Source organism: Oncorhynchus kisutch, linkage group LG11, assembly GCF_002021735.2.
Source record: "Oncorhynchus kisutch isolate 150728-3 linkage group LG11, Okis_V2, whole genome shotgun sequence".
NCBI lineage: Eukaryota > Metazoa > Chordata > Actinopteri > Salmoniformes > Salmonidae > Oncorhynchus > Oncorhynchus kisutch.
This window is the reverse complement of record NC_034184.2, coordinates 31755727-31767097: the sequence shown is the minus strand read 5'-3', so window position 1 is coordinate 31767097 and position 11371 is coordinate 31755727. Positions and strand designations below refer to the sequence as shown.

The 11371-nt window shown below is 40.4% G+C and overlaps 2 protein-coding genes across 2 annotated transcripts; both read right to left on the bottom strand.

Annotated features, from left to right (window-relative positions):
• Positions 1-493: 493 nt before the first annotated feature.
• LOC109899121 (cytochrome P450 26A1) lies at positions 494-3556 on the bottom strand. Its single transcript, XM_020494175.2, has 7 exons — positions 3262-3556; positions 2801-3025; positions 2370-2651; positions 2101-2250; positions 1883-2017; positions 1385-1537; positions 494-1132 (listed from the first exon to the last, which is right to left on the bottom strand). The coding sequence occupies exons 1-7, from the start codon at positions 3550-3552 to the stop codon at positions 779-781; spliced, it is 1590 nt and encodes a 529-aa protein (XP_020349764.2). The 5' UTR covers positions 3553-3556; the 3' UTR covers positions 494-778.
• Positions 3557-4308: 752 nt separating this feature from the next.
• LOC109899122 (cytochrome P450 26B1) lies at positions 4309-10612 on the bottom strand. The gene is made up of 7 exons (XM_020494176.2): positions 10319-10612; positions 9470-9724; positions 8813-9037; positions 8177-8452; positions 7661-7816; positions 6999-7442; positions 4309-6554 (listed from the first exon to the last, which is right to left on the bottom strand). Exons 2-7 carry the CDS (start codon positions 9671-9673, stop codon positions 6207-6209), a joined length of 1653 nt encoding a protein of 550 aa, XP_020349765.2. The 5' UTR covers positions 9674-9724; positions 10319-10612; the 3' UTR covers positions 4309-6206.
• Positions 10613-11371: the final 759 nt, after the last annotated feature.

The following is an 11371-nucleotide window of genomic DNA, read 5'->3' as shown; positions in this document are numbered from 1 at the left end:
ATCCTGAGAGCACAAAAATACTTTAAATCAACATTGAGGGATAAATATTTACTAGTATTTTAAGACTCACCATTCAGGCTTCCCATGAAGTCACATACCTATCCTCTCCACACTCATCTGGAGGGTCTAACATCCTGTCCCTCTCTGTGTCACCTTTGGATTCAAATTCATCACCGTTGACATTGTCTAACGTCATTTGGGATCTTATTATGCGTAAGTGTAATAGTTATTGTAGCATGGAGTGAATGTACACTGATGTGTGCTAGATGGATGGGCATACAACTAGATCCATAGTGATACAATAACAGGAAGTGGTGCCAATAACTCCACATGTATATTTCTTCAAGCAATTGAACCAAGTGATTTATTTGGGGATAGAGGAACATTTGACATGAAAACATTGAGCTCTATCAATGTCATGTCAGAGAATGTGGGAAAATTGAAATGGTTTTGATTTAGACAGATTTAAAGTGAAAAATCAACTATTCATAATAATAGTACATTTCTTTTATTGAAAACATTCCAAATGCAACAACACAGTTAAGCTGCATGAAAATGATCAAGTACAGATGAAAAACAATTACATTTAAAAATATACATAAAATGATGTCTCAAAACTTATGGAAGTGCATCAACCTGAAGTGCTTCTAAAAATGTTGCTTTTTCAATGCTAGTGGGGTTTACATAAATATCTCTATTACAAAATATATGTAATATACATGATACGTCTATCTTAAATATTAACAAGTGTATTTACATAAATGTGAATTTTTCACTATCAGTTGTTCTGGATACATTTGTCACCATATCTGCTGAACTTTGTGGGCAGATTGTCCACTGGATAAACGGTTGGGCCTGTTTTCATTGTCGGGGGTCCGTTTAACAGAGTCCAGTCGCATCTGGTGACCACCTCGACCAGGAACACCTTAAGTACAACTTTAGCAAACTCTTTACCCACACACGTCCTCGCACCACCCCCAAATGGGATGTAACCAAACCGGGAGGAGTCATCTGGTGACTTGTCCAAGAACCTCTCTGGCTGAAACTCCTCCTTGTTCATAAGTGTGTCCAGCACATCGTGTGTGTCACAGATGCTGTAGATGACTTTCCAACCCTTGGGAATCTGGTATCCCTGAGGAAACACACTTTAGGTTGTTAGGTGGGGTGGGTATGGCAAAGACTTCCAACAATTTTCTTCCAATCATTATACATAGAGCTGCTACCATGTTGTGATGATATATTTGTAGAAAAACGCATATACTATAACAGTACATGGTTTCCATTTTGTGGCTCTCAAAACACAATCAATTATGCCTCCTTTAAACTTTTAGCCTAAAATCTGGTGTAAATGTAATTTCAGATGCTACAACATAGGTTGACTTACATTGAGCTCAAATGTCTTCAGTGCCACACGGAAGCCACCAGGGACAGGAGGGTTTATACGGAGAGTTTCTTTGATGACACAGCTGGTGTACTTCAACTGCTCCAACAACTCAATACTCAGTGGTTTGTCCTCAGATTGGGCTCCCAACAAATGCTGTAAAAATATGTATATATTATAAACACATAGATAGGGGGACATAAATCTCGCAAGTGAAATGTACAGCAAATTCAATCAATTAAATATAGCCCTAGATTTGGAAGAATATCATTTATAAATACTTTAATGAGAGTTGTGTCTAAACTTAATCTCATCATAACCAAAAAAAGATGGGCCTCCATTGACTATTCTTAGGTTGTCATGGAGGACTTTGTAAACAAATGATTTATGGTTTCAAATCATGTGAAATAAATATTATGCCATGTCATTGGCACAACAAGAATCAAGTGCCATGTACAATGTTGTCATGTTGTTTTTTTGGTGATACAGAGTGATACCAACCTTCTCCTGAAGCTCATGGCGCATTTTACGCATGACATGTGCATGCAGCCCGAGAAACATCACCAGAGAGGTCGCAGTGCTCGCTGTGGTCTCGTGGCCACCGAATAGCAATTCTGTGGCAGACTCTTTTATCTCCTGAGGGAAACAAATAAAGAACGGTTCATGGAGTAAATGACAGTGTATAGAATCAAATTGCTAAATGAAAGGCATCTGGTTACCTCCATGCTTAGTCGCTCCTCGTTCCTCTCTCCATTCTCAATCAATAACTGCAGAGCATCTTTGTAGTTATTGTTGTTATCAATATTGGACAGCTTATTTTTGATGTTTTGCTCTATCTTTGAGTGGATGATGTTGCGTGCTCTCAGACCCTAAAATGAATGGTGAAAAATATCGGTTAAAAAAAATGTTGCGCGCACACTGGAGCCCCATGTGATGCAGGCCAGGGCTGTTTTAATCAATCAATCGTATCATTTGACAGACAACTTACCCGGTACAAGCCGCTGAAAGGAACATCGATTGGTAGGGAGAAAAGGTTATTTATCATTTCTTTGAACGCTTCCACTAATTCCAGCTCGTCGGTCTTTGTTTGCTCGGGCTCGAAGCCAAGCAGGATCCTCATTGCGATGCGGAACATGAGGCGCTTCATCTCTGGGTACACTAGCACACAAGAGTCGCTTTGCAGCCAGCTATGCACTGCGCATCTCACCTCCTCCCGGATCACAGGAATATACTCTTTCAGGGCTTCTCCAGAAAAGGCTTTCATGATCGCCTGCAGGCAAACAGGAGAGAGCGCATTAAGGGCACGTTATAAGGACACCGCTGTGAAAAGGCAAGGTAAATTACTATTTTGTTTTTCATCGTAAGCATAAACCATGAGCTTCCTACACAGACATGTAGGCTACTCTACGTATTTCCTACCTTTTTCTTGCTCTTGTGGAGCGCGCCATGCGCATTGGAGAGGGCGTGCGACCCGAGAATGAGTCGCACTGATGCTGGCCACTGAGCCGCGACCAATTTGTGTTCCGACATCAGAATCTGTTTCACATGTTCTGAACCCATTACCCGCACCGTGGGACTCCCAAAGAGATGCGTCTTATAAATATATCCATATTTCTGACGTTTTATTTTCAGGAATTTTCTTCTCTAGAAATATAAATAAGAAGAATAAATGGATGAATAGATACTGTAAATGTCATTCATATAAATGGCTTGAATGAGCCTACATAACAATCCTTCAATTTATTCAATAGCATACTGTTTTCTGGTAGGACATTTGAGCCTGATGCATCACCCCAACAATAACTAATCAATAGCAGCCTGCTGCACACTGCAAATATAGGGAGGAACTGAGTTTTCAGTTTGTTTCCATCATCAGTTACCTGTAGGACCATCTGAAGCGTCTCGCCAAGGAAGGGCAGTCCCATGGTACCCGGAGGAAGAGGACTCTGACAGGTTGGATCACTTCCACTAATGACGTACATTTCCCACAGTTTCATCGCCGTCACGATCAGAAGGAGTGGGAGCAGGAGAGTGCAAAGACATGTTACGAATAACGTGTAGAAACCCATCTCGATGAGAAGTGTACGGATGGACCGCAGGAGTGGACTGGTATGTCTCACCCTCCATTCTGCGCTTTTATACGCCCGTTTCCCCCCAACTAGTTGCCCCATCTTACCTTGGGTCAGACAAATTAGTTCACTCAGAGTTCATCTTTAATTGTGCAGCTCTTGCTCGCGCGCCCCGTGCTCCGCCCACAGCGGACAGGCCCGAATGTTTAACCATTTCTTGGGTGCGCAAAGGCTACCACTTACACAGTAGCCCCACAACAGAATGCAACTCTCTGGCTTTGAAAATGACCTCTTTGGTTACCCAATATATCGTGTTCTTAATTTACAGCGTGCACGCATCACTGTAGTTGTGTTAGGGTCAACATAGTATGAGACTAATCGGTCTTCATTACTTTAGAAAATGAATTATACTTCCCATGAAGAGGACACCCAGGCTTGACGCATGCGTCAGTAAGCTATTAGAAGCGTTGCTTCTGTGTTCACTGTGTAGGCATATCAATGTATTGTCTTATATTTTTCAAACGGCAATGAATTCATGTTTTGTATTTAGTTTAGGCTACTCAATGGGCTTACAGTTAATTACTATATTACTTTGAAATGTCGATGCCATCTAACACTCTACAAATCACCACCCTCTTTGGACCCTCTGTTTAAAACCCATGACCGCAGCGCGATTCCAACAGAGGTGGGGGCAGTGACGCTCTATCCCATTCCCATGCGCTGACCTGCATGTGACCTACAACACGGACGGTGACATCCGTGTGAACTCCGGCGCCAAAATGTCGCCAAGTTCACTGTCCATCAAATAACGAGTTACAGGGCCCTATAGAACACATAATTAAAGAGGAGTTCGCTTCATTACAGTCTTACAGTCATTTATTCTGTCTAACATGACAATCAAATTGAGGTCATAAATATACCATCTCTCAATCTAGGCCAAATGAGATCAGGATTTCATACAGGTTTTCCAATGTCTCAATCAACCTATAGGGAATATAGCCTACAATTTAGCATAATTTCAACATTTTTGAATATCATTTGAGAAGAGTAATTTTACTCTGTTGGTTTTAACTTGGAAAGAGAGTGTGTGTGTGTGTGTGTGTGTGGGGGGGGGGGGGGGGTAATCTATAGAGGAAATTCAGATAGTGAGCTATTGGTTTACCATTCTTTGCTGTGAAAATGATGCTGTGAAATATCATTGGTGTTGTGATCACAGCCTGTGGAGTGCAGCTAACAAAGCCGTCAACTAAATTGAGGGTCAATAGGGCAAAGTTAACTGGTTCACTAGAGGGTCACACTGCCATCCGAGTTCACTCTGAAGGTGTAATCTCTTGCAGGTTCAGTTCATCTTCGAGGGCGGAGCCTGTCAGATGATATGCAAATCTTCTTTTGGAATTTAATGTTATGAGTTGGTGAACGAAAACAGACCCAATTAAGAATAAGACTTTACACTTTACGCTAACAAATGACTATATTTCGGCATATCCAATTAAAAACATACAATATGTCATGAAATATTGAATAGGCTTATACTGTGATAATACTGGCACACTTTCAAATGTCATATGATTAAAACCTTAACTATTTTATCTATGAACAAGTTCATATTTTTTCTTTTAATAGAACGGGAATCTATTCATTGTGGTTAACATGATGGCAACAATTGCACATTTTGTCATGGTAGAATTTCCTATCCAATGGCAAAAATACACCTTTTTGCAATTTAATCTTTACATCGTTCTATAGATAATACGAGCAATACACAAAAAAATACACATATTGAATCAATAGGACAAATACTGTATATACACACTCCGTAAAGGAGAAAAAGTGCTATCTCCTTCCATGAATCCATCTTAATTAACTGAGTCATTTCACAGCGCTTCCATCATGCTTCAAAATCAACAAGCGATTATTTATAAAGATGACACATGTAATAATAATAATAATAATAATTGGTTATATTCTCTAGGTAACGTTATATAATTGCATGTCGATGCCTCTAAATAATCGAATAAAAGCTCTAGGCCTATATGCTTTTGTTTTAACGGTCTAAGCTTTACATTAGTTAATGTCTTATGATATCTAAATCACTAGGTCTATTCATAATTATTCCATCTTAACACAGACTTAGCCGAAATGTTCTATAAATAAAGCTTATTTGTACTGCTTCATTGTATACACACATAACCTTATACACACACATAGCCTACTGTTGGCCTATATCTCATTTATATCTACTCACATAGGCCTACTGCACATAAACACATACATTTTGAAGGTATTTCTAAATGTTTTTCGCGGAGACCAAGTGCAAGATCTGTAAGACAGTTTCGCATTATAGACGGACATTAATAGACGCACATCCTGAGCACAGATAATGTTTGTTCTGAGAAGAAAGCCCTACTCGTCCATTATATATTGCATTAGGGTGCTTAAAAATTATATATCATCTTTCGATTTGCTATGTTATAAAGTGAGCGCCCGGATGTCCGTGAACAATAGCAAAAGTTTCCCGTCACCTTTCCCAGTGGGTGAAAAAAGGCGATCTTGGCGATAAACAGGTCATCGAAGGTCACTGGCACCATGCCTTGCTTCCACTCTTCAATGACCACCATGTTTCTACCATTTCCACGATATTCGGAACGAAGAGGAAAGGTTTCTTGACTATGTATTCTGATTTAATAACTTAATATTGTAATTGCGAAAAGTTCACGAGCTTAATGTCTTTAATAACACAATTACTTATCTAAACTCTATCGGAGTAGGCTATCGTAATTGAAATGCACATGCAGTCCATTGACGGGATGGACTATTGGCACCGTCTGCATCTTGGGGAATGTATCCGTGGCGAGGGTCCATTTGCACGTGCCAATCACCTCAACGGCCAGGGTTTTTAATATCATTTGGGCAAGTTCCTTTCCGACACAACTCCTTATTCCGCCACCAAATGGAACGTAATTAAAGCGCCCAGTCTTGCTCTCTTCACGCTCGGAACCGAAGCGGTCTGGGTCGAAGATCTCAGGGCTCTGGAACACTGCAGCTGTCTCATGTGTGTCTCGGATGCTGTACATCACACTCCATCCTTTAGGAATCTGGTAGCCCTTGGAAGAAGAGAGACAAAACAACAATTCAAACTTCAACACAATCCTGACAAGATAAAAAGTCGCTATTGGCAAGTGAAAACCTCTTTATGGTCAGATTTAATGCTCTTTGACTTTCTGAAATGTTAAGGCAGTATCATCTGTATCTCACAACATATCACATAGACGATAAACATAAATCAATTGTAATTTAATCAGTATTAATCAAGTTTTAATAACCCGACTAGAATAGATCTCATTGTACCCAATTAAAATACTGAAATAGCGTTGTATTTGCTTTCGAATAATGGTTTATGTTCTAGCCAGTTGAGGGACTAATTTCCCGACATCACAGTAGATCGAATGTATCATAATGGTGTGTGGCCTGTTCATGGGTTTTTTCTAAGGTCAGCTTCCATAGTGCGCTTCCGCGGTGCTCAAGAAGCTCGCGTATGATATACTTACGTCCAATTCGAATGTTTGCAGCACCGTCCTGTATCCTCCAGATACTGGCGGGAGAAATCGCAGCACCTCCTTGACGACACAGTCAATGTAACGGAGCTGGCTCAGTTTCTCCATAGTTAAGCAAGGAATATGAGACCGAGAACACGGTGCCTCTTCGTTTTCATCCGGTGCGCAATGAAAAGTCCGGTTCCCATTCATCAAGGGGGTGGTCTCTGCGTCTAGAGGCCGATGTTCCCCTTGTTCGACCGCAAGAGGACATTTCAGACCATTTTCTTTGCTGGAGCAGCTGTGGGCGCTGTGTGCGTCGTAGCCGAGACCCTCTGACTCCAGCTCTATCTGGGCTTTCTCCACCACAGCGGGGTGCCGCAGGAGCTGAAGAATAAGCGAAGTGGAAGCACTGGCCGTAGTTGAGTGAGCAGCAAATATTAACTCCACGGCGGTTTCCTAGACACCAGAGACAGAACACAATTAACCTTTTATTTAGGCTACCATATTGGGCATTTGCTTTGGTGATCCAAAGTAAATAATTCATGCTTTCAAAATACTAGGCTATAAACTTCCAAATAAGACTATACAATGGAAAATGTGGGATGTTGTGTATTACAGTTATATAGCCAAAGCAGATTGGATAAACTGGGCTGTTTTTTAAAACTATAATTTACCTTCAACTCCTGCATGCTCAGTTCATGTCCGTTTTCCTTGGCACTGCTCAACATGTAATCGAAAGCGTCATAGTACTCCTCAGACTGTTGTTTCTGCATTTTCTCCTCTATGATTTTCTGCATGCACGTATGTAGGATTTCCCGGGCTTTAATTCCCTGAGAAGAAAACATAAATCGACATATCTTATCGATATTTAGCTGCCTTGATGAGATATTTCCATCCAGTGTTTGACATTCTATTATATGTATAATTGCCCATTCGGTTGTAATAATACATTTGGATGTGCAAGTTTTTAGTTTTCCATGCAAGTTATTAAGTAAAGCAAAATAGTTCGTCATACAATATGACTTAGGCTACAATAGTTTTTTTGATAACATGTAAAGATATTGATAATACATAAGAGTTATAATTTTGGGGTTATAATTTCTCTGCATTAACCAAACCGATTAAAACATAAATAACATATGCGAATAATTTTACAGCATTATAACATTGTTGGCTGTAGGCTTACTCACTTTGCGGAGGCCACTCATAGGTGCGTCAATTGGTAATGAGAAGAGGTTGTTCATGAGTTGCTCAAAGATCTTAGAAAGGTATACTATGCGTTTTTCCTCCATCTTCAGTCCCAACAAGACTCTGACTGCAATGCGAAATGTGAGAGATTTGGCTGCGACGTAAACATCCACTGGGCCAGGCTCCGAGCACCACTTTGCAATTTCAGACTTGACAATATCTTGCAAGCGGGGTAGGTAAGTCTCCAAGGCCCCGCGGCTAAACACTTTTGCTAAGATCTTAAAGGAAAGGAAAGCATAATAAAAAGTTAGCACCTGGTTGGTACAAGGTACTCCAGACAACAATTGAATAATACTTGAGACGAAATTAATTCTCCCTATACTTATATATTTATTACCTATGCTCTATGTAAAAACTCAATAACAACAGGAGGAAATTAAATGCATACTTTATTGCCTTGATTTCTCTCTGGCAAGTAATAGGCCTATTCTGCATTTCCTTTGAAGATGCGTTCAGTTTGCAGGCCTAGAAGATGACTATGCCTCACCAAGTTGTCTCCGGCAGAGTATACGCTTATGAGACATGTTGATGTAATCGATTTTACTAATCCTTTTTACTAATCTTCTTTTCATCCTTACTTTTCTCTTCTTCTTGTGCAGCTCTCCGATAGAGTTGACCAGGGTGTTTGGTCCCAGGATAATGCGGGTGCTCTGGGGCCACTGCGTGCAGACCAAGTTGTGTTCTCCTAGTAAGATTTTACGGATGTTTTCTGCACCAGTTACCCTGATAACAGGCTTTCCTAAAAGGTGAGTTTTAAAAACGTTGCCATGCTTCTCTCTCCTGGAGATGTGGAAGTTGGATCCCTGTCATAAAACACAAACACACACAAAAGCTGTATAAAGGGGTGTTAATTTCACGTGTACTATAGAGGGCGCGTAGCCTTATGGCTATACCCGTGCCTCTTCGTTTACGCCCAGTCTGGAAGCAGAATACATTCCTACAGGAAAGCGGTGTGGAAGTGGAGTGAAAACGTCTGTTTTCACCGCAAGAATGAATTACATGCGCTCATCAAGTCCACACATGTATAGTTCCATGGACACATTATCTAGGCCTACTGAACTGAGATCCAATATTTTTTTTAAATAAGTTGTGTACTGTTTTTTTGTTTACATCATCTTTTAATTACACTAATTGCATGAGATAAAGCAACATTTTTTTTAAAACACAAACCAAATTCTTTAGCTCAACACACACGTATCTTAGAACGCTAGTAAAAAACGCAACACTCCTCATACCTGAAAGAGCCAGTGGAAAGTTTCTCCCACCAGCGGCCAGCCCATGGACCCATTGGGTAGCGGGAACTTGCACTCCTTGTCCCGCATAATGGTCCACCTGAAAGTCCACAGTTGCCTGGAGACGGCAAGCAGGATCAGGGCGGAGAGCACAGACATGAGCGCTGTGAGCAGCGCTGACAAGTGACTGAGCTCCAGAAGGAACATTTCCAAACATCCACGTGCTACTGTGCAAACTCTGACGCGTGCTTCTTTTCTCTGTCCAGGAGAGAGAAAACATTTCATTGGAAACAAACAAAAAAACGTTCATAGAGCTTTTAGGTTGAAATTGTTTCTAATGCAACTTATTTCACTTGTAAGATGTCAGACACATCTTTATATGGCAAGCCTGGTTTCTGATAATTATGCAGAATAAATTGTTGAAATAAGCTTAACGAAATTAAATAGGCTAAACGATACTATATCTACTGGAACTCTCCTTCATTCCGCCTCCATTTACTTCCCCTTGAATGAATAGAAGCGGACAAGTATTCCCAAAAACTTTTACAGGTTACATGCGCCGGCTTGTCTATTTATGTGCGTTTATACAGTCCAGGGGGCTCAATAACCCCAAGGCGTCCCGCGTTTACAGTGCATGGTAGGTAATAAATCAGACAAAAGTGGGGGGATAAATTCACATGGATTGAAATACAGTACAGTTGGCCAACGCATCCAAGGCGGATGCTGACTAAGAATAATAGTCTATACCTTTAAAAAAGTAGCCTAGATTAAAAGTGTTTGAAGCGTGAGAAAACACCAAAACACCACAGAAAACAACTCGAATATTGAAGAAGGGGATGTACCTCGTCTTACCTCGTCTTAAATGTAGAACCAAGTCGCTGACAGCAGCGAGAAACTCCAAACGTTTTCCTCCACAATGTATGGTTCGCACTGCGCTTTATAAATATTGGAACACTACATGTTCCACCTTCGCAGATGACGTATAACGTTGTTTTGAATATCTAAAGAGCTTGACACATCGCCAGGATTGGAGAAAAGTTTGTGATCATATAGCATTCGGAGATTGAGTGAGCGCGAGCGGGGCGTCTTTGAAAGAGCGTGTAGGGTATGTGGATCGAATGGCAGTGGATTGAGGAGACAGGTAACCAACCAATCGCTGAAATCCCTCAGTTTGACTGACTCTTCAGTTCACATAGACCAGTCTTCAATAGGTATGGACATGGTGCAATGCCTCTGTATTGCCTGCGTGAAAAATAATAGATTTAGGCCAACACATTAACAATAACCTGAACAAGTTGTTATACTTTCAAGATGAATTAAACCTGCAAAATCATATAACTATTTATCCGAGAAAAAATATTCATCTAAAAACTTAATCTAACCAAATCTAGGTTTCGGGATGATTTATCCTGTAAATTTACGCAGTTGAATTTCTTCCTATTTAATGGTCAAATCACAGACTAAACGTGTTAATTTAAAGGCACAATTGACCATTTTAGATACTATATAAAAAAAGTCAAAATAAATGTCAATGTAAGACACATTAACTTTCCATAAAAACTTCGGAGAACGCTTTAGGCGCGGTTGAGTTAACATTCTTCTGATTATAATTGGGTTTCCTCTCATATTCACTGTTGATGAGTGATGGCTGGGTGGAAGCGTTCCCCAGAGATGCCGATCACCCGGTTACCTCAGTTCTTCCAGGTGTGTTCCTTTTCCATTCATGGAAAAGAAGGAACACCTGTTGCACAGTTTGGATTGGAGGCCAAATTCGCCACCTGAATGGTAAAACAAAGTATTTCAATACAAGAGGGTAGCCTAAAGTCTCATCATTTTAATTGCAAATATTTGTATCTAGTGAAAGAAATCGAAAAAAAATGATAAATGATGACATTATAAAATAGA

Bases quoted from the DNA above. Each gene is read 5' to 3' on its own strand.
- LOC109899121 (XM_020494175.2), bottom strand. From the start codon at position 3,552: ATGGGGCAACTAGTTGGGGGGAAACGGGCGTATAAAAGCGCAGAATGG. The intron at 2,251-2,369 runs GTAAGTTGTCTG...CATTCATTTTAG, and splicing joins CTTTCAGCGGCTTGTACCGG to GGTCTGAGAGCACGCAACAT. The intron at 1,133-1,384 runs GTAAGTCAACCT...GTGTTTCCTCAG, and splicing joins TGAAGACATTTGAGCTCAAT to GGATACCAGATTCCCAAGGG.
- LOC109899122 (XM_020494176.2), bottom strand. From the start codon at position 9,673: ATGTTCCTTCTGGAGCTCAGTCACTTGTCAGCGCTGCTCACAGCGCTC. The intron at 9,038-9,469 runs GTATGAGGAGTG...GTTTTATGACAG, and splicing joins CTTTCCACTGGCTCTTTCAG to GGATCCAACTTCCACATCTC. The intron at 7,817-8,176 runs GTGAGTAAGCCT...TTTTCTTCTCAG, and splicing joins CTATGAGTGGCCTCCGCAAA to GGAATTAAAGCCCGGGAAAT.